The sequence below is a fragment of the Camelus dromedarius genome, chromosome 27, assembly GCF_036321535.1.
Source record: "Camelus dromedarius isolate mCamDro1 chromosome 27, mCamDro1.pat, whole genome shotgun sequence".
Taxonomy (NCBI): domain Eukaryota; kingdom Metazoa; phylum Chordata; class Mammalia; order Artiodactyla; family Camelidae; genus Camelus; species Camelus dromedarius.
This window is the reverse complement of record NC_087462.1, coordinates 6,229,421-6,256,682: the sequence shown is the minus strand read 5'-3', so window position 1 is coordinate 6,256,682 and position 27,262 is coordinate 6,229,421. Positions and strand designations below refer to the sequence as shown.

The following is a 27,262-nucleotide window of genomic DNA, read 5'->3' as shown; positions in this document are numbered from 1 at the left end:
ATGTTGCTGCTACCCAGAGGCTTCCCCTGGAACCGCCTGGAAGCAACCCCTCACCCCCAGCCACTCTATCCTACTCTTCTGTTTCTTCAGAGCATTTATCACTGTCACAGACTCTTGTTTGTGTCTATCATAGTCTTTTTGTTCCACTAGAGCAGAGCAGGGGTCAGAAAGTTTTTCTATACAAGATCAGAGAGTAAATATTTTAGGTTTTGTGGGCCACATGTTCTGTCACAACGACTCAACTCGGCCGACGAGGCATGAAGACAGCCATAGACACTACGCAGGTGACTAGATATGGCTGTGTTCCAATAAAACTTTATTTACAAAAACCCAGCAGGCCAGATTTAGCCCATGAGCCTTAGTGTGCTGACCCCTGCAAAGACCTGGTAGTCTGCCTTTTTCCACTGACCCTCCAAGGGCTCACTCAGTAGGAATCCGAGTATTGGTTAGATAAATCTGTAGGACATGAGAGGTCACACATGGGAGATGCCTGATACAAAGTATAGAGCTCTTGTCTCCCCTACAACAACGTGATTTCCATTTCACAGACAGGGAAACTGAGGCACCCATCAACTCAAGCTGCAAACCCAGGTCTGTCTATAGTCCCTGAATCACCAGCTTCTCTCGACTTACATGACCAGTAAGACGTCAGCAGTAAGAGGTCATGGGGAAGGGATATTGATGGCTTCCAGGAGCCTCCAGAGTGACTGGCTGAACCAGGGACCCATTTCCCAACGAAACATGGGCTCATCCTTTGAGAGGAGCAACTGGAACTTCCAGAGCAAGGCAGGTCAGCTCTTCTGGGCATCTACCGTCTCCGCCACTTAGTAGGGTTCACAAATCCCTCACGAGATGTGTCAGGCCCCAGCTCCCTCTTTCCCAGGCCACACTCCTGCCTCCAGCTGAAGGGCCACTCTCCAGAGGCCAGGAGAGAGAAGACCATTTGGAGACTGGGGGGGGGGGGCATACTTCAGAGGTCAGGAGGGTCTGGGTGTCTGTCCAGCCAAGGTTGGGCAGCCCAAAGCAAAGGCTGGCGGAGGGACGGCCATGTGTCCTGAGCCACGGTCAGTCAGAAGGCCAGAGCTGAGTCACGCCACATGCTGGGGAATTAGTCACTGCCCCTGAGCTCTCACTTGGGACCAGCCTGCAGAGGCCCCAGGCGGTGGCAGCAACACTCAAGGGTTCAACAAGGACACTTTGCCACTCTCAGGCCAGGCAGGGGGCCAGGCAGGAAGACCACCAGGACAGGCCTCACAGGCTCTCTCTCTAGGCTTAAGCGACCGGGAATTGAATCTGGGGAAACCAACTCTGGAGTGTGCTGGGCAGACCCGCCTGCTCAGACCCTTGAGCAGGCTGACAGCTTTCTGTTTTGGAATCAAAGAAGGCTTGCTGCCAAGCCCGGCGGGGTTTTCCTTCAAACAGCCCTTGAGTCAGTTAGCTGATCTGCCCCTCCAGGGCCACCGCCCCAGCTCAGGTCATCCTCTCCTCTTTCTTTGATGCCTGTCTGGCCTCCTTCCTGGGCTGCCACTCAGCCCTCTCATTACATGTTCTCCACAAGGAAGTGGGAAGGATCTTCTCAGAAAGCAGATCTCACCATGTCACCCCCTCCCGACCCCATTGAAAGCATCCAAATGGCTTCTCAATGCTCTTAGGGTAAACCCAACCCCCACAGGCCTAGACCTGCCCACCTCAGCTTTTGCCACTCATCCTTTTTGCTCGCCCAGCTGAGCTGCATCCTGGATACTCCCTGCCCGTTCCTGCCTAAGAGCTGTGGTAACCAGCCTCCAAGAGGGCCCTCCAACATTCCTTGCCCCTCAGTAGTCATGCCTTTCTAGAATCCTCTCCCACAGTGAGTCAGGGCCAGCCTGTGTGGCCAAGAAAATATGGTGGAAGTGAAGATGCAGGATTCCTGAGGCTAGATCATCAAAGCCATCACAGCACCACCTTGTTCCCATGGGGGAAGCCAGCCACCACGTTGTGAGGATGCTCGATCAGCCCTGTGGGGAAGCCCATGGGAAAAGGGCTCCGTTTGTCAGCAGTGTGAGTGAGCTGCTTTGGAAGTGTCTCCTCCAGCCCCAGTCAAGCTTTCAGATGATGGTAGCCCCAGCCAATATCTGACTGTGACTCATGAGACGTCTCAGGCTGGAACTGTTCATTTCGCTGCTCCCAAATTCCCATCCCACAGAAACCGTTGTGAGATAATAACATGGGTGGTGGTATTCTAAGGCACTGGACTGTGGGGCTTTTTGTTATTCAGCCATAGGTAATGATTGAAAGGTTTTTGCACTTGCTGTTCCTTTACCTTCGAAAGGCCTGTTGTTCCATGTGTCTACTTCTCCTGCTTGAAGAATCTCTGTTCATTCTTCCTGTTTTGACTCACCCATCAACTCCTTCAAGGGGCCTTTCCTAACCTCCCCCAATACTATCAGGTGTCTGATAGGTTCTGAGAACATAGCTCTTTCCTTTCTAAGCTTTTTCTCAGCTGGTAATCATACATTTGGGGGTGATAGCTCGATACCAGCACCTAGCAAAATGCCCAGGGTGTTGTTGACACAAAACAAAGACTCCCAGAGCTCTATGTGGGTGAGGGTGTGATGCCTCTCCCCCTACATTAAATGCTTATTCTGCAAATAGCCATCAAAATAGGAAATGCACACACCCTTTTATTCTGCTATTCTACTGCCAGGAATTTCTCCTAAAATAGCCGCATATACATGTGCAAAAGGAGAAGTGGACCAACTATTCACTGAGCCTTGTCTGTAGCAAAATAACTGGAAAGAACCTAGTTCCCCATCAGTGGGGATGAGCTAAAGGAACTATATTCCATTCATACAATGACAACCCCCACATCAAAAAACAAAAGGATGTTTTTATACATAATAGCCTAGAGGTCAGTTCCTATCTGTAAGTGGGGGAAAAAAAGCAAGATGTAGAACAGAATGTATAGTGTGCTACTGTTCATGTGAAAAAGGGGGGAAGGGGTGGAAGCAAGTATGTATACTTACATATATATATGTGTGTGTGTGTGTGTGTGTGTGTGTGTGTGTGTGTGTACACTTACATTTATATATATAAAATCTTGGGAATTAAGCAAATGGATAAATTCCTGGACATAAAGAATGTTACTTAGGAGCTGAAAGCAGAAGGAGGAATTTTTCTGCATGTCTTTTTGCCCTTTTGGAATGCTGGACTATATGGCTGTATTATTTATGTCAAACAAAAACTGGCAGAGCATTGGTGAAAGGATAGTCTTGTCAGTCAATGGTGCTGGACCCACTGGATAACCCTATGGAAGAAAGGGAACCTTGATCCCTACCTCATACCATATACAAAACTCCAGCCATCTCCCAGATCTAAATGGAAAAGCAAAGTCAAGAAAGCTCTTAAAATAAGACATAGAACATCACTGTGACTTTGGAGTAGGCAAATGTTTCTTTAACGGGACACAAAGCATGTTAATCATAAAGAAAAATATGTTACGCTGTATTAAAATGAATTTGTTCATCAAAAGATATCACCAAAAAGACAAGCCATAGACATGTCCACCAACCAAGGACTTGTATCTATGACATACATAGAATTAAGTAAAAAAAAAAAAGACAGGCAACCTCTTTTTTGTTAAGTAGACAAAAGAGCTGAACAGGCACTTCACAAAAGGAGGATATCCAAATGACCAAGACTGGAATGGGAAGCTACTTAACTTCATTAGTCATCAGGGAAATGCAAAATGAAACCTCAATATGATATCAGCTCCCACAGACACCCATCAACGCTAGGATGGCTGAAATGAAACAAGAAAAGCTTATGGGTGCTAGCAAGACCAGAACTCTCCTGTGTTGCTGGGAGAGCCTAAAATGGCCCAGCCACTTTGGAAAATGATTTGGCAATATCTGCTAGGGCTAACCATACTCCTGCCCTCCGGCCCAGTAATTCCACTCCTGGATGAATGCATTGGTCCAGGGTACTTCTCCCCACTTCTCTCACCCACTTCAAGCTTGGGCCTCCTTCCTTCCAAGACACGTATGTCCTGCCTCGCCTCTCTCAGCCCACCCAAGCCCTCTTTAGCCCACCTGGGTCCTGTGACCACCACCCATTCACATCCACCAGGCCCCAGTGGTCAGACCTCAGGGAATCACTCACCTCCTGGTGCAGGAAGTGAAAACACACAGTGTCTGCTCCTGAGCTGCAAAGAAAATCATCATCACCACACTGAGCAGGGATGAGAACTGAGCTGGCCCTGGCCATTAAATCAGAAGGACTTCACGTGAAGCGCCTCCTTCCCGGAAATGACCCCTAATTAACCACAACTGCCACAACTAATTGAAAGTTTGAACCCTTTAACCAAAGGCAATCACCAAGGTATTACAACTACCTGGCAAAGAAAGACTCCAATCAGGGCACTGGGGATACCTCTAAAAGTTTCCCCACTCTCCCAGCTGAACCAGCCGACAAGGTGGAAGGAACCAGAAGGGCACACACCCTTCCTCAACCTGGGCACTAGGGACTCTTGGAGCCTTTGCCATGAGAGACTGACCCTCGTATTGCAGGCTGATTAGCAACTTCCCTGACCTCTACCCGCTAGCACCAGCAGCACTCCCACCCCTAGTCAGGACAACCAAAAATGTCTGCAGACATTGCCAAATGTCCCCTGGGGGCATGGAATCAACCTCGATGAGAAGGACTGATTTAGCAATATGGACATGACAAAGCAGTGGCCTTGTCCCAGCTGTATTTCCTCTGGGCAATGTCTTGCAGCCTATAGCCAGCCCCACATCAGCACTTTGAAAACTGTAAGTCATGGATGGGTTGCATCAGGAGGGATGTGGAGTGAAAATGCAGACTCCTAGGCCCTAGAGCTAGATTCTCTGGGCCCCGATAGGGCTCAGGTAGCTGTATTTTTTTTTTTTCACACACTCCCAACTTGTGAAAGTTTAAGTATTTTCCCCCAGTTTTCTTGAGGTATAGTTGACAAATAAAAATTGCATACATTTAAAGTGAACATTGTTGGGATGGGTGTAAGTATAGCTCAGTGGTACAGTGCATGCTTAGCATTCACGAGGTCCTGGGTTCAATCCCCAGTAATGCCACTTAAAAATAAATAAATAAACTTAATTACCTCCTCCCCCTCCAAAATTTTTTTAATTAAAAAAAAGGAAAGCTAAAGTGGACATCATGATGATGTGATATAGGTAAGCACTGTGAAGTGATTACCACAATCAAGCTAATTAACACAACCATCACCTCGCTTAGTTACCATTTTTTGTGTGTAGTTAGAACTGTCTTAGCAAACTCTGGCTATACTGTACAATATTATTAACTACAATCACCATGCTGTATATTAGATCCTTGGAATTTATTAATCTCATAATTGAAAGTCTGAACCCTTTAGCCAAAATCTCCTCGTTTCCCTCTTCCCCCAGTCCCAGGCAACCACCCTTCTATTCTCTGCTTCCGTGAGTTCAACTTTTTAAGATTTCATGTGTAAATGAGATCATACAGTATTTGTCTTTCTGCAACTGGTTTATTTCATTTATCATAACGTTCTCTAAGTTCATCCATACTGTTGCAAATGGCAGGATTTCCTTCTTTATGGCTGAATGATATTCCCTGTGTGTATATGTGTACATGTGCATCATGTTTTCTTTATTCATTCTTCCATTGATGGACACTTAGGTTGTTTCCATATCTTGACTACTGCGAATAATGCTGCAATAAACATGAAAGTGCTGATACCTTGTCAAGATACTCGTTGCAGTTCCTTTGGATATGGACCTAGAAGTGGGGTTTCTGGATCATATGATAGTTTTATTTTTAATCTTGAGGAACCTCCGTACTGTTTTACATAATGGAAACTTCCTAACAGTGTATTATATATTTACTTTTATGATCTGTCTCCCTGACTAGAATGTAAGATCTCTGAAGATAGAACAGAATGTTCAATATGTATTTTGAGAGGTTGGAATTCTTTTTTAAAAAAATATTTTATTTATTTGTTTTGTTTGTGGGGTTTATTTTGTTTTGGGGTTTTTTGGGGGTGAGGTAATTAGGTTTATTTAGTTATTTTGATGGAGGTACTGGGGAGTGAACCCAGGACCTTGTGTATGCTAAGTATGTACTCTACCACTGAGCTATACACCACCCCCCCACCTTGGAATTCTTTTTTAATAAACTTATTGAAGTAAAATTGATATGCCACAAAATTTTCATCCATGTTAAGCATAAAAATCAATGTTTTTTAGAAAATTTGCCAAGTTGTGCAACTATCATCACAATCCAGTTTTAGAAGATTTCCATCACTCCAATAAGAATCCTCATACCTGTTTACATTTAATCCCATTCCTGCCTCCAACCCCAGGCAACCACGACTCTATTTTCTGTCTCTGTAGGTTTGCCTCTTATGGACATGACATGTAATGGACCATGCAATTTGTGATATTTTGCATCTGACTTCTTTCACCTAGCATATTTGTTTTGAGTTTCATCATGTTATTACGTGTATCAGTATTTTGTTCTTTTTAACTGCTGCGCTATATTCCACTGTATGGAAGAACCATATTTTGCTTAGCCATTCATCAGCTGATGGACATTTGAATTGTTTGCACTTTGGGACTATTGTGAAAAATGCCGTTATGAGCATTCACACACACGTCTCTGTGTGGACATAGGTGCTCATTTCTCTTGGGTAGATACCTGGAGTCAAATTTCTGGGTCGCATAGTAAGTTTATGCTTGCTTTTCTAAGAAACTGCCAAACTGTTTCCCAAAGTGTCAGTACCATTGTGTATTCAAGGTTGGGATTATTAACATACCATTTTACAGATGATGAAACATGCTGAGAACAGTCAGGTGGTTTGCCAAAAGTCTACTTGTGTTGTCAGGTGTTGGGTTTGAGATTCAAATCTGATTTTTTGTTTTAGAGTATGTGCTATTAAAACTTACACCACAGATGCCACTGGCAATGAGTCACACCCACACAACTTCATTTCTCTTTTGTGACAGATTTAACTATTCCTGGATGAGACATTTAGGTGGATGTCGGATCCCTGAATTTGGGGCAGTACATTTGCTTTGTAGACAAATGAGAAAAATGGCCAGAATGTGAGGATGGGGAGATAGATTAGAAACCCTTTGAAGATGGCTAATGAAATGATAGGTCCAGGCAACAGTCCATGGATGATCAAACCATTAGGGGACAGTTGGATAGGGAACTGACAAAGGCAGGACCCAGCTGATGGCATGTGAACCCCTTGATCCGTCTTAGTCATCAGTAAAAGAGAGATAGCCAGACATCATGTCCTCCTGGTGAAAGTTTCCAGCACCACCTACAAAGAATTGAAGCCCAAAATATCAATCTGGAATTTGGGGACAAAGGAACATGTTAAATGACATAGAGGGATGCCATCAGCCAATTTTAAACTATGGGAAACCCTGGAGGGCAAATAACCTGGCTCCTTAAACAAATGAATTAAATAAAAAGAAAGGAAAGGAAAGGAAAGGAAATAGGGAGAAGGAAATCTTGTTAAACAAGGTTGAATAGGTTTATCCTGGTTAACCAATGAATTTAACCAGGTTAAACAAACTTGTTAAATAGTACTTCAGAGATTCATTAACAAAATGCCATATGAAGACCTCATTTGGATTCTGACTCAAGCAAGTAACACATCGGAAAAGAAAACTGACACCTGAAACTAACAAAACATTGTAAATCAACGATACTTCAATTAAAAAAAAAGAAAGCCGAGACGGGGAAATTTTAACAGATTGATACTTTTGATAAGTATGATCATTGTGGTTAAGTTAAAAAAAAGTGTTGCTTTCTTTTTAAGATGAAAAGTGGAGTATTTACAAATGAAACAGTGTGATATCCCCTGATTTTCCTAAAAATACCCAGTGAGTAATAGTTGATTCAGACAAATGGATGCTAAATGAGTAAAAGTTTGATGAGGAACAGAATACCCACAGAGTCTCAAAGTACCTCCCCACAAGATAGTTAATTTCAAAGGAGGAAATAGTTACTTTCAAGTGGAGAAACTTGGCAGATACCTCCAAGTGATCAAAGACAACATTGCTAGTAATGGAACTAATTGAGAAAGACACACACTTCTGTCATTATTTCTGCCAAAGATGCATAACCTGAATCTTAATTGGGAGGAAACATCAGGCAAACCCACGTTGAAGGACATCCTACCAAATTACTGACCTACATTTTTCCAAAACGTCAAAGTCCCAGAAGACAAAGAAAGGTTCAGAAATTGTTCCAATTGAAGGAAACTAAAAAGAAAACTGAATGCAACAAGTGAGCTGGGATTTTCTGCTATAAAGGTGGGTAATAAGACAATTGGTGAAGGCTGATTAAGGTTTGTAGATTTGCTGATTTTGATAACTTTACTGAGGGGATATAAGAGAATGCCTTGTCCTTGGGAAATACAAGGAGTATTCAGGTAGATGTATATATGAATAGATAGATAGGTAGTCAGATAGAAAGGCAGACAGGAGCCTGGACTGCTAGTAAGTGGGCATCCATCCTTCTTACCCAGGACAAATTTCCCCTGAAATCCTTATGTATAAGAAAGAAATCAATATCTCTAAGTTACTAATATCGCATTTTGTCATCAGCAGCTGAGCCTGATCTTGATATCATTATTAAAAGAAATATTCAAAAATCATGAAATGATATGTGGAAGCTATAATGTCATTCACAATCACAGTAATGGTAAGACATGAATTTTTGCTGAAATGGTGGTAAAATGCTGAGAGAGTTCAGCTGCCCAGAGGCTGCAGAAACCAGGTATATGGAATCTAGAATTGTGCTGCCAGTACTGTAGCTAATAGCCACAAGCGGCTATTCACATCTATTTATTTAGTTTTCTGGGGGGAGGTAATTTGGCTTATTTATTTAATTTATTTTTATCTTTTTAATGGAGGTACTAGGGATTGAACCCAGGACCTCATGCATGCTAAGCAGACACTCTACCACTGAAGTAAATCCTTCCCCTACATTTAAGTTAAAGTTAAAATTCAGCTTCACACTCGCCACCTTTAACACGCTAAATGGCCACAGAAAGTTCTACTAGACAGCGTTGCTCTAGATTATGGAGTCTAGAACGTTTCTCAGCAGATGGTCCCATGATTCTTTTCAGTGAGGAAGGTATACAAGTCAGTGATAGTGCACATGCTTGGCATGCATGAGGTCCTGGGTTCAATCTCCAGAACCTCCATTAACAAACAATAATAATAAATAAATAAACAACACCAGAAATTAACACAACATTGTAAACCGACTATATGTCAGAAAAACTTTTTTAATTTTAAGAAAGAACTTAATAAATAAGTAACTAAATAAATAAACAAACCTAATTACCCCCAAAAAAAACAGAAGAGAGGGGTTTTCTTTTTAATTAAAAAAAAAGATTTTTTTCTAACATCATTGGGGCTTGGCAAAAAATACGCATTGCTAAGGTCAGTGGAGACCTACTCAGTCAGCATCACTGTGGCATTTCAACAGGTTCTTTCAGGTGATTCTGATGCTCCCTAATAGCCAACCACCTCTGCAGGGAAAAAAGAGGGGAAAGCCATCTCACATCCCTACAGGTTGGGCTATTCCACTCTAGGCTCCGAGGTTTGAGAGATATTAGCAAAGTAGCTCTTCAGACTAGGAAAGGATCAGATGTGATTGCAGCCTTCAGTCAAGGATTGCCCGGGTTCAAATCCAGGCCCCTTTCACTCACATACTACACAACCTTGGGCATGTTAACTTGATCTCTCTGTGCCTCGGTTTCCTTCCTTGTCAGAGTGCCAATAATACTGCCTTCTCTGCAGACCACAGAACCCCAAAACTGTTGCTTTCTCTATTTTATTCTCTTCACAGCACTTAATACTCTCATTTGCTTTGACTTTCTTTCGGCATTTATTGAGCACCTCCTTCATGACGGCCGGCCGCTGTTCTGAGCCCTGGGGCCGAGGAGGGAATAAGACAGACAAAAACCTCTGCTGTCATGGGGCTGACATTCTTAAGGGGGAAATAGAAAACAAACAAGATAAAGAAACAAAATGTGTTGCATGTAGCTAGGGAAAGAGGGAGAATTTTTTTTAACGCCTGCAGGGCATAACCAGAGGCCTCACCCAGGGTGTGATATTTGTATACAGACCTGAAGGAGGAGAATCACAAAGATGTCTGGAGGAAGATCACTCCAGGCAGAGGGAACAGCACGTGCAAAGGCCCTTCAGTGGGAACATGCTGAGTATGATGAAAGATGCCAGAGACAGTGGTGAATAAGATGCTGTCCTACCTTGTGCTTGTATTTTAATTAGGGGAGATATAAATCAATCTATATTGCACTGCTAGGTGATAAGCAGGTGAGGAGCTAGAGAGAGGGAAGAAGGTAGTCAGGGCAGGATTCTCTGAGGAGGTGGCGTTTGAGCAGAGGCCTGAAGGAGGAGGTGAAGGAAGCACGTGGGTATTTGGGAGAAATTTGTTGACTCTGGCCTGGCCTGGCCTGTACCTCTTCCTCCTCCTAACCCCAGCTCAGGGCTCAGATTTCCAAACAGAGGTTGTCTCTGAACTGCTGGAGGAAGGGAAATTCCGATGTGGGGTGCAGGCGTCAGCCCTGGGCTGCTGTCTGCCCCACTCCTTCTCTCCCACTGGCTGCCCTGGCTTTGTTGGGTGGAGTGTCAGCTTGAGGGCCTGGGTTCCCCATCAAAGCTCCAGATCTATCTTCAAAGGAGCCACTGGGTCCTGTGACTGTGGGCAAAGGAGGGAGTGTTACCCTAGAGCTGAGCTAGGGACCCACCTGTTAGCTGCATCCCAGCTGGGCATCTCCTGGTTCCCGGTGGGGCTGGCCACTCCTTCCAAGGCAAAGAGGTGGGTGAGGATCCTTTCTCTGGCTCAGTGGTGGAGCTGGTGGGATCAAGAGTCAGCCTGCCTGAGTTCAAAGCTGAATAGGCACTGCCCCAACTGGCTGTGTGGCCCTGAGCAGCTCACTTAACTTCTCTGAACCCACATCTCCGTAAAAGAAGTTTCTAAAAATTCCCACCTCCTGTTTGTCTTCAAGCCTGAAAAGTGCGTGATGAAGTCCGGCCATTCCTTTGGGGAATCCTGAGCTTTAGAGGGATATCTGGGCCTGTGTTTCCCAAGACCATCTCTCCAGCTCCCTGGGAGGGACGTGTTCTTGGAACGAAGAAGGGGGTCCCCACCACCTGTCAGGTTCTCTCTAAGAAGGAAAGCAGGGAGTCCCTGGGCCTAATTAATCCCTGGGAGGGGCCAGACAATTACCCTAGGGAGAAATTGGCATTTACCATTTTCTCAGAAGCCACTGCAACCTTGGCTCTGGCAGGGCTGGGGATGAGGGCACGGAACAGGAAGGGTGGCAAAGGATGAGCTGTCTGGCTAGCAGCCACCCTCTCCTGTTCCATCCACCCCCAGCCAGGGGTGCTCCTTGGGGAACGGCCACCTTAAGCCTAAAAAGACAACCACCAGAAAAAGAAGTTGAACCGTTTATTGGCCTGGGCCTGGGTCTCGGGCATGAGGGGCATCCGGGGAGCTGTATGAGGGGAGACAAGCCCTCAAGTGGCTCCTTGTCCCCCAAAGACCCCCTCCCCCAGCCTTTGCAGTCACAAGAAATCACTTTGAGGCATGAGGTTTTTCCTCCCCAAGGTGAGCTGCACTTCAGCTCTCAAGCGGGGAGTTAAGCCAGCAATCACAAAGGGGTCTGTCCAGGGCCAGACCCCTCTTTGGCAGCTTCAACACAGACACGAGGAGACAAAAAAAGCATCCATTCTGGGGAAACATGGTGAGGAGAGGGGAACACACACACACACACACACACACACACACACACACACACACACAGACATGAACAGACACTGACACACATAAATATACATTTGTACCGCAATGTCCCTTCCATCTATCCACAGAATTTAGCAAAGTCCTTCTGGAGCAGGTTAAAAGAGAGCATCCCCCAGTTGTCCTTGGCATCCTCACCCCCGTGCTCTGTTCAATACAATTGGAAAGGAGGCACAGCGGGCTCAAGGCTGCCCTGCCTTAGGAGATCTGGTACCTTGGCTGGGGCTGGAGGTGGGAGTTAGCTTGGGGGTGCTTGTTTTTTGGGGGGGAGGTAGAGGGTCCTGTACCAACAGCTCCTCCAGAACTTTCTCAAGTTCCACCCTGCCCCACCGGGAGGCCCAGAGCCCTCCTCAGGCCCCCAGACCAGTTTTTCCAGCCCTTGGCGATCCCTCTGTGCCCCAAATAGTGCAACTGGCCAATGAGGTCTGAGAATGGGGTTTAGCCTCCCACCCCTATGTGGTTTCCTGGCATCTAGCAGAATGGGAAGAAAGGGAAGAAGTTGCCAAAGTGGCAGCTGGTGAAATTTAGGGAAGCTGTGGATTTGTGCCCAGGAACCGCTAGGCGGGGCTACCCAGAACAGTCAGAGAGGAGGCCTCCAGCCCCTGAGGACAGTGGTTCCAGGGAAGTTGCCTGAGGTTGCCAGAAGGTGGCAAGGTGGGGTGAAGTCTGAGAGGTGACTCTGGCACAGGGCAGAAGATCAGACAGTTGTGAAATGCTGAAATCCTTTGTACCAGGTTGTAAATTGCTCCTGTGCTGTGCTCCTCTTGAGCACCTGTCTGCTGTCACCTGGGCCCTTTCCAGGACCCCCCAGCCTCCCGCCTTGTCCTCATGATCCAGTTCCGAGGAGGTCACGCCGGCCACTGTGCTGGCCTCCAGGCCCCTGCCACAGCTCTGCCATCCAACTGGTCAGTGCCTCAGTCGGCCGTCCCAGATGTGAAATATCTTCAACATCACCCAAGTCTCTGGAATGGGGGCATCTTGCTTGGCAGCCCCAAGTCTCTCTCCCAGGTCACCTGGCGCTTCTCCACAGAGCCCTTTGCTGTGGCCTGGTTGTTGGCCCACTTGCCCCTCAGACCACCGTGTTGCCCTCCAGAGATGTGGGCGATGTGGGCATGTGCATGCCCCTCTCCAGTGAGCTGGAGCTGCGGAGGGGCAGGAGGCGGTGGCCCGGGGTCCCGTCCCGCCGTCCCTGCACCCCTGCCGCCCGGTGCCAGCACTGCAGCGGCCGTAACACCTCCCGCCGCAGGTCCCGGCTGCGCCACGTGTAGATGACAGGGTTGAGCAGCGAGTTGAGGGTGGCGAAGGCAAAGAAGTAGTGGGCCTTGTAGAGGATAGGGCAGGCCCGGACAGGACAGGCATAGTCCAGGAGGAGGATGCTAAAGGCGGGCAGCCAGCAGACAATGAAGACACCTAGCACGAAGGTGACTGTCTTGAGCAGGGCCAGCGTCTGCGGGCCAGCCACATCAGCCTGGCTGGAGCGCACCACACAGTAGATGCGGATGTACAGAGCTACAATGGCCAGTAAGATGACAGAGAAGATGCTTACCACGCAGAGCACGTAGGGCTTGGCGTAGAGCGGCAGAACGGTGGAGCAAGCCTCCAGGTGGCCCAGGCAATTCCAGCCCAGGATGGGCAGCCCGCCGAGAACCAGCGAGATGAGCCACGAGGCCGCGATGAGCAGCAGCATGCGGCAGCTCTTGTCGCTGCCGTAGGGCTTGACCTTGGCAATGGCCACGTGCCGCTCGATGGCTATGGCCAGGAGGCTGAAGACAGAGGCAGAGAGCGTGATGAAGGCCGAGCCCTCACGGGCAAACCACTGCACAGGTGTCAGCCCGAACGTGAAACGGCCAGAGAGCAAGGTATTGGCGATGAAGGCCGCACCCGCCAGCAGGTCTGAGGCAGCCAGGTTGCCCAGGAACAGGTACATGGCCGAGTGGAACTTGCTGTTGCGCGCGACTGCGATGAGTACCAGCAGGTTCTCCACCACGATGGCGCAGCAGAGGATGATGATGAGGGCTGAGGCCACCTGGCGGGAGGGCGTCTCCCGCGTGTCCAGCGTCTCCTTGGTGTGATTATAGTGTTCCCGAACCTTGCTGGGGCTTAGGTACTCTGAGTACAGGTTGCCCATGGTGGGGCTCAGTGGCCAGCTGGGGCCATGGGGCTGTCAAAGCTGCAGAGAGAAAAGACAGACAGACAGACAGGTCAGTGCTGTGGCTGCTGCCTGGCCTGACTCTGGATGGCTGTGGTTCTAGTCTCAGCCCTGTCACTCCTTGCTGAGTGGCCACGTGGTCAGAATTATCATCGTCTCTGCTTTACAAAGGGGAACCCCAGAGAGGTTAATTTACTTTCCCAAAGCCTCAATGCTAGTAAAGTGGCAGAGCCTCAGAGACCCGCTCCAATGCCTCTATATCCTCTAGGCTACACTGTCTTTCAGAGGAACAGAAGCTCCCCGCAAAGAGCATGAGAAACAAAAGTGGATTTCCGGAAGCCTTACCCACCTACCCAGCGAGGGAGTCTTGGTCAGGACCTGGAGGGCCTGTCTCTTTTCTCGAATACACTGGAGCCTCGGGCCTCATGCTGCCTGCCAACCTGGGTCAGCAAGATGCTTGCCGCTGATAGTACCATCCCCTGTTCATTACCACCTACTGCCCTGAATTTCAGGCTGTGTCTAAGCCTTGAGGCCATAGGTGTTCCCAAGATAAGGTCTTGGGGAGACATCAGGGCGGACCTGAGGTTTGAGCATCACAGAGGTCACGTCATCTTTAAGGACATAGACCTTGCAGGCAATACAGGGTTCAGCCCCACTCCACCTCTGACATGCTGTGGGACCTTGGGCCAAGTCATTAGACACTTGGTCTCTCGGCCTCAACAGCCTCACCTGTGCAATGGGGAGAAGAAAGCTCACTTCATAGGGGTGATGGGAAAATCCTGTTGAATGATGCATGAGGCACACTTAGCACAGAGCAAGCACTCAATTAATATTAGCTAATATTAGCTCCCCTCTTCCTGCCATACACACGGCTTGGGACTAGGTACCCTCTGCCCAATCTCTTGGGAAATGTTAGCCGGGCAAGATTCCCAGCAGCCTGTTCTCATCAGCACCATCCATCCCTGCCCTGGGACAGAGGGTCCTAGTTGGGTGGGCAGGGCGCTGGCAACCCCCCTCCCCGGCCAGGATGAAATCCAGATGTGAGGCCCTTGGAACAAACAGGGTGGAGTCCTTGCTCCCCAGGCACATCCGGTGTGGGGAAGGCTGGGAGGGGGTGATGGGAATGGGGGAGCCACAGGAGACCATCTGGGAGGTCCTGGCTGCTGGGAGGATGGGGCAGCTGTGTGAGGTCATGTGAGCAGTGAGGGGGCGTGCAGCCCCGCGGGGAGGGGGAACCGTATTTGCTTCCATGAAAGCCTGAGTCACCCCCCTCTCAAGGAAAACTGAGCCGTGGGGGGAAGGGCAAGAAAAACCGCGTGGGCAGAGAGGGTGAGAGACAGACATCATGGCCTCCCCTCAGTTTGGGAGGCGGGCGGGTCGGGGCTGGGGTCTCGGAGGAACCAGTGCAGTGTCTGCCTTTACGAGGGCACAAGGGGAGCCTTCCCCAGGTCCCTGGAAACACGCCTGGCAAGGACCACGTGCACACCAGGAGCACTGTTCCAGAAAAGTCTGGTTAGGCCGGTTCCCAGTGAGCCTGGGAGTGACGAGGGGCTTCCAGGGTAGCCTAACCATCTCCATCCCAGACGCCCCCTTGGAGGGGCGCCCTGGCCCCTGGCCTGATAGAGGCAGCTGCTCCCCCTGGGCGAAGGGACATCCGTCCTAGTTTGGGAACAGAGAAGGGCTTGTGCGCATCCCCAGAGACAGCCGCCCCGCCCAGATCGCCACACAGAGGCCCCTTGTTCCCCTGCCGGACGGGGCCCTGGGTGCCCCAATGCCCTCTGCCCGCTGCAACCGGTTTGGCCCAGGCCTCGGCCTTACCAGACTGGCCGTCGGGCTACAAACTGTCCGCGTCCTGATTGGATCATTTTCAATCCCAGGGCATTGAGCAATTCGCCTATTGGCCTGAGCTTTCGATCCTCGACATTTGATTGGCCCAGTTGGGGGCGCTCTACGGCTAGCCTTACTGATCTGGTCTTTTACAGGCTGTTGGAACTCACTTCTTTCCAAGGACATTGTTAAGGCTGTGTGGATGTCCCTGGGGAGAGTTCGAACCACGGCCTGACCGCTGGATCACCCCAACCAGATGCCCCCAGGCTGCCCTGGCCTACTGGGCCCCTCCTGGGGATCATAATTGAGAATCAAGGACCCATTGCAGGTCTGGGAAGCACCCTTGCTGGGAGAAGCGCAGGGTGTGTCGCATGGCTGCCGCTCCCCCCCCCCCCCCCCCGCCCCTTAGACCCCTCTCCAGTCTGGCGGCCAAGAGAAAGATTTATGGGCACTTCCTAGAGAAATAAATGGTTTCAGCCCTCGAATCCCAGGGACTGACCAAAAAAGTCTGTCTTCTTCCCTGGGGGGAAGACCTTCACTTTGGGCAGCCTCAGAAGGAGGAGCAGCTCTGCTAGTTAGAGAGGGAGAAACTGATGCCCACAATGCCTGTCTCTTCTCATCTTCTCCACTAGGACCTTGCTTAAGGCAGATTCAGGCTTCCCAGAAAGAGGAAGCAGGGTCCAGAGGTTGGAGCTGGCAGAATAGCCACCCCCTGGCAAATACAGGCCTTGCCTGCTTCCCCTCTGGTGTCAGGCTCCCAGGCCTGGCTGACACAGTGCCTGTCTCCTGTTCACTTCCAGCAAAGGCAGTCCTACCTCCCTCCCAGAGGTTCTGTAAGAGGTCACTGGGCTCAGAACTGAGGAATGGCCAGGCCTGAAAGGGAGCACGAGGGACAAGTGACAGAAGTTGGAGGGAAGAGAAGCGAGACAGACCAAGACTGTTTAGGCAGAGAGTAGGAGAGAGGAAGGCAGGGGGAAGCCTTAGTGACTTTTAGGAGCCCCTCCTTCAAGTTCCACTGAGGCAGGTCCTGTGGTTACTGTTCCCCTAAGTGCTCTCTGTCCCCCGGCCTCTTGCCCTAGGGCAGCACCCTAGGCTTAGTTTCCCTTCAGTTGTCCCTTACAGTTGTCCCCTACACGCAGCAGCCAGGGAGAGCCTTATAATGTACAATGCCAATATGCCACTCCTCAGCTCCAAATTCTTCCATGGCTCCCCACTGCCCAAAATGGCCTGGCCCCTGCCCACCTCACCTCCTCCCACTCTCCCCCAGGGTCACTCTACTCCAATCACACTGGCCTCGGCTATGTCATCCCCATTTCTACCTCAGAGCTTTTGCCTCTTCTGATTCTCCACCTGGCATGCCCTTCCCACAAATCCTGGAATGACTGTCCCATGTTTCAGGTTTCAGTTTGGAAATCACTTGCTCAAAGGGGTCTCCTCTGACCACCAGGCTACCCTAGCTGCCTTCCTCAGGTCCTTTCTATCACAGCATCTTTTATTATATTCACAGCACTTGCCAATTTCAGACATTATGATTGTATTTCTTGTTTTCTGTCTGCTTCCATGGTAGAAAGTGACTGACAGAGGCCAGCAACTAAGTCTTTTTTTGAGTCCCTAGAGAGATGCCTGGCATACAGAAAGCACTCAGAATAACGTGGAGGGGGGGTAAATTTGGCAGCTGGAGATTTGCAAATACTAACTACTATATATAAAAATAGATAAAAAAACAAATTTCTTCTGTATAGCACAGGGTTCAGTATGTTCGGTATCTTGTTAAAACTTTTAATGAAAAAGAATATGAAAACGAATATATGTATGTATATGCATGACTGGGACACTGTGCTGTACACCAGAGATTGAGACATTGTAACCGACTATACGTCAATTCAAAAAAAAAAGAAAGAAACGAAAGAAAAAGAAAACGTGTAGGATGGATGGATAGATGAATGAATGAACGGGCAAACAAGGCCCCAGTGGACCCCAGAGAGTGGAGGCTCCTAAATTCAGCCCAGGCTCAAATAACAGCAAAAGACGCCTCTGGTCAGCTGGCAGGCCCAGCCACCAGGCGAAGCCCCGCGCATCTCCGTGGAGACGGCAGCAGGACCCGCCCCGCCCTCGGGCCGCAGCCTCGGCCTCCTTATCTGGCGGTGGAATGCGCGGTATCCACACTCGCTGCCTCTAGGGCCGCGCCTCCTCTCCCTCGCGACAGCCACACGCGCGGGACCCCCACATCGCCAAGTAGGGGTGGGAGACTCCTCTGCGTCCCGCTAGGGCCCCGCTTCGATATTCCCAGAGGACTGGGGAGAGGTGGGGAGAGATCCCAGCAGCATCTGCACCGCGAATACCGCACCCGTGTCGCGCCACGCAGGGGACCGTGGGCTTAGCGCGTGGCGCCTGGAGAGTGTGACTGGGGCAGAGTCGGGAAAGGGGATGGAAATCCCCGGGTGAGTCAACTCGTGCCAGAGAAGGGGCGAGGTTCCCATGCACGGCTGGGCCCAGGACCATGCGGGGCCACGCGCGCCCGCACCCACGCGCCATCCCCGAGCCCCAGGGGAAAGAAGAGGCGGCGGAGCCACGCGGTCGGGTTCACCTTCCTTCCAAAACAAAGCCACGACCCCGCGATGGGACTGGAAAAGACGAACTACTCGGAGAAACTGAGGCAGAGGACCAGACGTGCAGGAGGTGGGCAACTGCCCTCCTCCGGGGCCCCGCCCCTTGGCTGGGAGGTTCGGTGCCGCGCAGCACTTTTCGCCCTCTACCAGCCGGAGTCAGCAAAGAGGGGCTTCCTCCCCTCCCCCCCACACACTCCCCAAACCCCGGGTCCGGGGGCAAGCAGTCCTGCCTCCCAGTCTCCGGCCAAAAGCTCTCGGATTCCGCCTTCTTCTCCGCGCCAACTTCCTGCCGCTGGGCAAGGCGGGGAGCTCGGTCTGGGGGTTCGCGGCCGAGGCAGTAGGGCCGTCTGGGGTCGTGGAGAGGGCCCACGATGACTACTCCTTCCGTGCAGCAGGAGCACGGGCGGCGCGTGAGCTCCCGGGGCGCCCGGGACCCCTGGCCGGCTCCCCAAGCTCGGATCCCGCGACCTCCGGAGACCAGGGCCCGCCCTTTTTGCCTCCCCCTCGCCACGCACGCTCACCTGGCTAGGCCGGCCCGGGTCCTTGCCCTGGCCGGAGGGGCTTTGGCGTCTGCGTCCCCGGGACGGCCGCGGCTGGGGCTGCCCGCCGGGCTCCACTGCGTCCCGGGGCAGAGGACCGGGGACAGAAGGGGACCGGGAGAGGCGCTGCCTCAGCCCCCATTTGCCCCGCCCTATCTCCTCCCCTTTCCGGCGGCGGCTGCAATGAATTCCAGATGTGGCTGGCCCAGCGGGGCGCCCGCAAGGGTCGGCGGGGGAGGCGCGCGGGGTCCCTTTGTCCGCACCCCCACCATCCAGCCCTGCCCCTCCCAGCCCCTACCCGTGAGAACCGGCCGGAGCATGACGTCACGGGGCTGCGTGACGTCATGTCGCTCCTAGCCAGGTGGCCTCAACCTGAAACAACTGTCTTTAATTGCAGATATACTCTTGGCCCATACCTGAGACCCTGAAATTGGAGGAGCGCATGGAATCCCTTTTATTTACTTACCAAGGAGCCACGAAACACCTACTAAGTGTAAAAGCAGCAAATAGATATTAAGTGCCTACTGTGTGTTCATCCAACAAATAAGCAAGTTCCTACTGTGTGTCGCGCCCTGCCTCAAAGACAGGATTGGATTTTGCCCTGATGAGACCCCAGAATTCAAGCGCTGGTCCCTCTGCCCTAGAAGACCAGAAGCCCCCAGCAGCCTTCCCTGCCTCTGTGCATCGATTGCCCTCACTGTGGTCACCCAGCAGGCCTAGGCTGAGTCCTGCCTTTCAAGCTGGGGCCCAATCTTCTATCCAGTTCTTTAGTTTCCCTCTTTCCACTTTTCCTGGGCATCTCTGTGTGCCCGGCTATGTAGATAAGACACACCTTCATTTACTGATGCGAGTGTGTGAAATCAGTGACCAGACAACATGACTCTCACTCCTTCAACAAATGTTTTTGGTGCACCTACTGGACACAGCAGTGAACAAAACAGGGGGGGAAAGTCCTTACCTCCATGGAACTTATGTTCAGGAGGGTACTGTTTGTGAAAATGAATACATAATCAGCTTTGTTTATTTACCAAATACAGTAAGCACCTGCTATGTACCAGATGCTATTCTAAAAGGCTGGAGATACATCAGGAAACCAAACAGATAAAACTCCCTGTCTTAGTGGAGTTGAGGTTCTACTGTATGTGCTCAGAATATCCAGAATAATGCAGGAAGAAGAAACTGATAATATAAAAATAGATTAAAAAAACAAATTTCTTCTGTATAGCACAGGGAACTATATTCAATAACTTATAGTAACCTTTAATGAAAAAGAATATGAAAACGAATATATATATATGTATATACATGATTGGGACATTATGCTGCACACCAAAAATTGACACATTGTAACTGACTATACTTCAATTTAAAAAAATCAAAATTTAAAAAATCAAAATTAAAAAAATAGAAACTGATTTCCTGGGAGAGGAACTGAAAGATAGGGCACAGGTCAGAGGAAGGAGGTTGCTTTCCCTCTTTTGTAATTTTGACTTTTACAACAAGTACATACATGCCCTATTTCAACAATAAACTGATTTAAAATTTTAGACTGCTGATACCCAGACAGTGCAATAAAAATGAGGGAGAAAGTAGGTGCACTCTTCTATGTTTATACTATACTTCAGTAGAGTATTGAAAAGCAAAATGACAAAAAAGGATATCTGCACTCCCATGTTTATTGTAGCATTATTCACAGCAGCCAAGGTCTGGAAACAATGTAAGTGTCTGTCAACAGATGAACAGATAAAGAAAATGTGAGATATGTGTGTATACACACACACACACACACACACACGTGCACAATGGAACATTATCCAGCCATAAAAAAAGAAATCCTGTCCTTTTCAACGATATGGATGAAACTTGAGGGCCTTGTGGCAAGTGAAATGAGCCAGACAGAGAAAAGACAAATACCACATGGTATCACTTATATGTGGAATCTTAAAAAAAAATCAAACTCATAGAAACACACAGTAGGAAAAATGGTTGCCAGAGGCAGGGAGGTGGGGTAAGTAGGAAGAGATTAGTAAAAGGGTGCAAACTTTCCGTTATATGATGAATAAGGTCTGAAGATCTAATATACAGCAGGGTGACTGTAGTTGGTAATAGTGTATCAGACCATTGAAATTTACTGAAAGAGTAGACCTGAAATGGTCTCACATCCACACACACACACAAAAAGATAAATATGATAAATATGTGAGGTGATGGATGTGCTAATTAGCTAGCTGGAGAGAATCCTTTCACAATGTATACGTACATCCAATCACCGTGATGTACACTTTAACTGTCTTACAATTTTACATGTCAATGATACCTCAAAAAAGCTGAAATTAAAAAAAAAATTACAGATGCTTGAATCCCAGACAATGCAACCAATAAAAGAAAAAGGTGGGGGGAAGGGTTCAGCACACTCTTCTGTATATATATTATACTCCATAAAGTGTTGAAAAGCAAAACTTCAAAAAAGGAAACTAAAGTCAATCCATACATGCCTATTAAATAGGAAAAATGGAGTCTTGAGGTAAAACTGTCTTCAATTTATTAAGGTGAAAAAAAGCACAAGATAGACCAGTTTGCACTGCTTGCTTGCCTGTATTTCTGGATTTATTTATAAGGGCATATAAATACACACACATTTGCCTGCGGACTCACAGGCCATCTCCCAGAGAAGGCACATGACATCGTCACAGCGGTTACCCCCAGGGAGGGGACCTGAGTTAGGGGGAACAGGTGACAGGGGGCCAGACACTTTATGGTGTACCCTTGGGGGGACGGTTTGAAATTTTTAGCTCATATTACCAATTCAAAAATTTTACAAAGATGTGAAAAATTAAATAAAAAGTAACAAATCACTGGACTTCTAATTGTAAGCTTGTTCCTGTAATCATAGTAATGAATAGTGCCAATAATATAAATAAACAATAACACTGATTACATATCTACGTTATTATTCAACATATCGTCATTAAATAAATTTATATTAAGAGTAAACATATTTAAGTTTTTCATAAAGAAGTGAATATTATCAATATATTAATGTTACATATATATGTATGCAGCATATATATTCATATAATGCTCTGTTCTGGTGATACCTCGTTGGTTTCTGCCATCCAAAACTGACAGTCTGATGAAGGAGACAGAAGAAACGAGACAGTTTGAACTCAGGGTAGCAGACCGTTGATGGGAAGATAAGAAAGCCGGAGTGACTTCATTCCTTTTCCTGAATGAGATTTCAGTGCCCACTCAGTTCTGGGCCAGATCTCGGGGTCCACTTGGACTTCAGCAAAACCGCACCAAATCCTCTGCCCAAATGAAGTGCGGCCATAAAACCTTTAGAAACCAGGTGTTCAAACCACAGAAGACAAAGCCCTGAAAAAACTGGGTCCTCTCTTCACCGAGGAGCTGTCGGAGCGGAAATGTTAGCCCTCTGTGAGGACCTGAAAGGTCTTGGGAGGAAGTGGCCCCCACAACTTGCGTTGCTGGCTCAGCAGTTTGCCATCTCCCCAGGGACGTGGGGGCGACGGTAATATCAAGGCTGCAGACATATCCGGCTGTCTGTTAGGGGGGCCGTGGCTTCTAGACAAAGGTGATGTCCCTAGAGACACACAGACACCCACAAGTGACTTCCACCTCCTCCCCCACCACCTCCCGCTTCTGGGGCAACATGCGGTCTCTGCCGGCTCAGCTGAGGGAACAGGTTGGAGAACTGGGAAACACTGGTCTAGACTCCTGGATGGTCTGGGAGGTCAAGGCAAAAGCTAAGCCCCACCCTAGGGTTCAGTTGGGGTCCCTGAGTGAGAGAACAGTGGAAGAGGAAGGAAACGGGGCCCTTTTCTTGGGGAGCTCCCAAGCAAGAGAAAGGAAGAAAAGGAAGAGGCTTGGGCCAGCCTCCACTAATTACAGGGCCACCGACAGTAATGGCTAACGCTCACAGACACAGACAGTGTTGGGTGTGGCTCTATGAATCCTCACAACCCTAGGAGGTGGGTATTATTATTACCATCATTCCATTTTTTTTAATAGACATTGTATTTTAGAACAGTTTTCGGTTCACAGCAAAATAGAGCAGAAAGTACAGAGATGGCCCAGAGACCCCCTCCCCACCCACATGCATAGCCTCCCCCATTGTCAGCTTCCCCCACCAGAGTGGCATATTTATTACCACTGATGAACCTACACTGGCACATCATTGTCACACCAAGTTTCTGATGTTGCACGTTCAGTGGGTCTGGACAAATTCGTAATGACATGTACTCACCCTTATAGTATCTTAATTGTTTCACTGCCCTAAAAATTAGCCTCTAAACTCTGCCTAGTCATCCCTCCCTCCTCCTTAACCACTGGCAACCACTGAGCTTTTTACTGTCCTCATAGTTTTGCCTTTTCTTCATCACCCCATTTTAAAGATAAGGAAACTGAGGCACAGGGTTGTGGCAGGGAGTGGACTAGAGCTCTCTGCCCGCTTTTTCATCCCAAGTCCCGGCCCCAGTCCTGATGCAGTGACCCCTCCCCATCCCTGCCCCAGCAGTTTGAAATAGAAGGGCAGTAGTTACCATTCAGGATCACGTCGGTCACTGGCGAGATGTAGAATGTTCTCCTCCGTAATCCAGAGGTGAAGGAAACCCTCTGACCTCTAATCCCATCTCACCCCAAATTTTGTGATTTCCCCCAAGTCAATGAGGCTCCGGACTGTCCTCCATCCTCCCTGGGCCTCCACTGCCTCCCCACCCCCAGCTCTCAGGTTTTGGCAAGAGGAACTGCTTGAGGAGAAGTGTCTGAGACAGGTCCCAACTTTCTCATCATCACCCCAGCACTGGGGGAAGGGGCCCAGCTGCAGAGAAGCTTTCCAGATGCTGATCTTGGCAGGCAGCGAAGCTGCAGCCGCCTCATTTCGTCCATCCACGGGCTTGAGGCCCACTTTCAGCTTCAGGGATGGGGTGGAGAGGCTGCTGGTGGAGGCCGCTCCCCGCCACGTCTGCACCAGATGCAGTTTTAGCCCTTTGAGCCTGGGAGGGGTGGGCTCTCTCTTCCAGATAAGGGAGACATGCAGTTAGAGGAGAGGGGAGCCCCAAAAGCTCAGTTCTCAGCAAGCCTCCCTCCAGCATAATAACAATAGTTGAAACATACATAATGTGCCAGTTACTGTCCTAAGCGTTTTGTAAATATCATCCCATCAAAAGCTCATAACATCTCCATTAAGGAATAAATAGCCAAGCTGCCGTTCATCCTCACATGGAAGACCACTCAGGAATATAACATTTGGAACCTCAAGTTCTAAAAGGAAGGAACTTTATAGAGTGATGTATAACAACATGGATGAATCTCAAATGCATTATGAGGAAAAGAAGGCAGACACAAAAGGCTACGTACTGTATGATTCCATTTCTATGATGTTCTGAAAAAGGCCAAACTACAGGGATAGTGAGCAACCAGTGATTTTTCAGGCCTGAGGGCAGAGGGTGGGGTTGACTACAAAAGGGCATGGGGGGAATTTTGGGGTGATGGAATCATTCTCTACCTCCATTGTCCTGGTGGTCACATGATGGTAGATGTTTGCCCAACTGCACATTGAAAAGGGAAGACTTAATTTTTTTTTAAATTGTATTTTAAAACAGACATCAGTCAGAGTCTACTTGGGAAAATAGAACTATCTCAAACAGAGGGGATTTAATGCAGAGGATGGTCACATAGATGAGAAACCAAAGTGCGGGAGGAGTGAGACGACTTAGAAATTAACAAGCAGGGGGGCCACATCCAGTGAGAGAGGCTGCCAGAAGCAGATGAGGGGAACTACCCTGGCTTCTCTCATCCTTCTCCCCTCCAGTCTACCCTCAGTGCCTTCCACTGGCTAAATCTGGGCAGGAGGCTGGAGGCAAGGGAAGTATTCCATGCAGGGGTCAGCCTCTAGCTATGGGGCAGGGGCAAAGCAGGGGAAAGGATGATCTCAGGGTACACATGTTCAAGGCTGACACAAACCATATGAGGAAGGGGCAATTATACCCCATTTTACAGAGCAGTAAACTGAGACTCAGAGATCCCATGTGTCCTGCCCAGGGGTTCAAGCCCTGAGGAGGTCTGACTCTCTGCCCCTTTTTTTCTGCTTCCCCATGCAGCTGAACTGAAGGGGACTGAAGGGAATGGAAACATCTATGCAAATCAGGCTCACCCTAGGGGCTGGGGGAGGGGGATGCCTCAATGAAGACTCCTCCTCCTCAGGGGCTTGGCAATTACCCACAAACTGGGCTGCAAACAAACACCCAGCAGATGTTTTGGCAGTTAATGGGGGTGTGCTATAGACAGCTCCCCCCAAGAGGGTCAGGCCCCACATCAAGCGTGAACCCACACCCTGTATCTCCTGTCTAAAGGCAGTTCCACAATTTTCCAGCCTTGACCTCTGGCCTTTGTGAAAATCCTGGCACAGTGATGGGGGTCTAGGAAAGGCCAGATGTTGGGGGGCCCTCCAGCTTCCAATGTGTGCTCCCCAATTGCTATCATGCCCATGGCCCTCAGAGATCCTCTCCAGGCTGCAAGGCTGATGCTGACCCCATGCCCCTGGGGACAGAGGTCACCTACAATTGAGCCTTTGATCTACATAAGTGGGCTGGACATCGTGACCATTGACCTCCACCCAGGCTTGGACCAAAACAGTCAAACTTTGAGCCTCACAATGTGCGGATCTCAATGTCATTACCTCCCTTTCATTTAAGGCTCATGATCAATATGCCGGTGGAGGAGCCCTGTGCAAACTGCTTTCTCCACATTCCATTTGTTCAATTACTATGTATTGAGAACCTACTGGGTGCCTAGCACCTTTCTTCTTGTTAGCAGTGGGGCCCAGCAGTGAAAGAAACGAAGACCTCTGTCCTCCGGGCGCTGATGTTCTAGTGGGGGTGACAGACAAGAAGCAGGATAAATAAAAGCATGATGTCATCTGTTACAATGTGGTGAAAGTTCTGAAAACAATGACGGTGGGAAGGCAGATTAGATAGTGGGGTAGGAAGGGAATTGTGATTTTAGATCCATTGTCACCTGAGAAGGTGACATTTGAGTCAAGACCTGAAGGAGGTGAGGGAGTAAACTATGCAGACGTTTAGGGGAAAATGGTCCAGGCAGAAGGAACCACCAGTGCAAAGGCCCTGAGGCTGGTGCTGGTGTGAGGTTGACAGGTTCTGGAAAGGAGTCTGGTGAGGCAGAAACCACAGAAAGATGGAGGGGGAGAGTGGGTGGAGGTGAGAACAGGTTCTCGGGCCCTTGTGGGCTGCAGTAAGGACTTTGGCTTTTGCTCTAAGTTACACAGGAGGCATGGAGGGTTCTGAGCAGAAGGGAGACATGATCTGACTCAGGTGTTTACAGGCTCCTTCTGTGGGGGGAAAAAAGACCGTGGGGACTGAGGATGGAAGGAAAGGGAACTCATCCTCAACACAGGTCGGTAGGGGAGGGTTTGTCTGGGTCCCACTTACCAGTTAAGAAATGGAACTCTGAAAATGCTAACCAGTAGCCCAGAGACTTCAGAGACATCAGACAATTAGAGGCAGTCCCTAGGTTCAAACCTGTGTATATGTGACTCCAGTGCCATTACGTAAACAATCATTCACTGGGCACCTTACATGCCTGTGACCTCAGGGGGATAGAGATCTTGAGATCCAAGAGACAAAGAGAGGGCAGTTTCTGGTAATACCCCTGCATCAGGGCAATAAATGAAGGAATTCACTCAAGAAACGTGTATTGAGCTCCCCCTGTGTTACAGGCACTACGCTGGGTCCTGGAGCTACAGCAGTGAACAAGACAGAGCAAAACTTCTGCCAAGGGGGAGTTTACACTCTTATGGGGGAGATGGGCAAAAAGCAGGGGAAAAAACCCAAACCAGGAAATTATATAGGATGCTATAAAATAAATATTTAAAATATGAGGCAGGATAAGGGAGTCAGAAGTGCCAGGGCGGGAATTGCAATTTTATTTATTTATTTATTTATTTATTTATTTATTTATTTATTTATTTATTAGCAGAGGAAGATATATTGCAAGGTCAAGCAAGGAGAATGGGTGGCCTGTGCCCCCAAACCCTGAACTTCTGCAATTTTAAATAGGGTGGTCAGGACAGGCCTCTAAGAAGAGGTGAGGGATCGAGCCATTTAGAGCTATGGGAAAAGTATGTTCCAGATAGAAGGAACAACAATGCAAAGGCCCTGAGGTAGGTTCAACATAAATGAGTCAATGAACAAAGCTTGTGGCTATCAAGAAGGTCCAGCCCCCCGCCCCCCCCCAACCTTCCATCCTCACTTCTGGCC

General features: G+C 48.9%; 1 protein-coding gene across 1 annotated transcript; it reads right to left on the bottom strand.

Moving 5' to 3' along the window:
• Positions 1–11,474: 11,474 nt before the first annotated feature.
• Positions 11,475–19,096, bottom strand: S1PR2 (sphingosine-1-phosphate receptor 2). The gene is made up of 2 exons (XM_010978347.3): positions 18,951–19,096; positions 11,475–14,014 (listed from the first exon to the last, which is right to left on the bottom strand). Exon 2 carries the CDS (start codon positions 13,970–13,972, stop codon positions 12,914–12,916), a length of 1,059 nt encoding a protein of 352 aa, XP_010976649.2. The 5' UTR covers positions 13,973–14,014; positions 18,951–19,096; the 3' UTR covers positions 11,475–12,913.
• Positions 19,097–27,262: the final 8,166 nt, after the last annotated feature.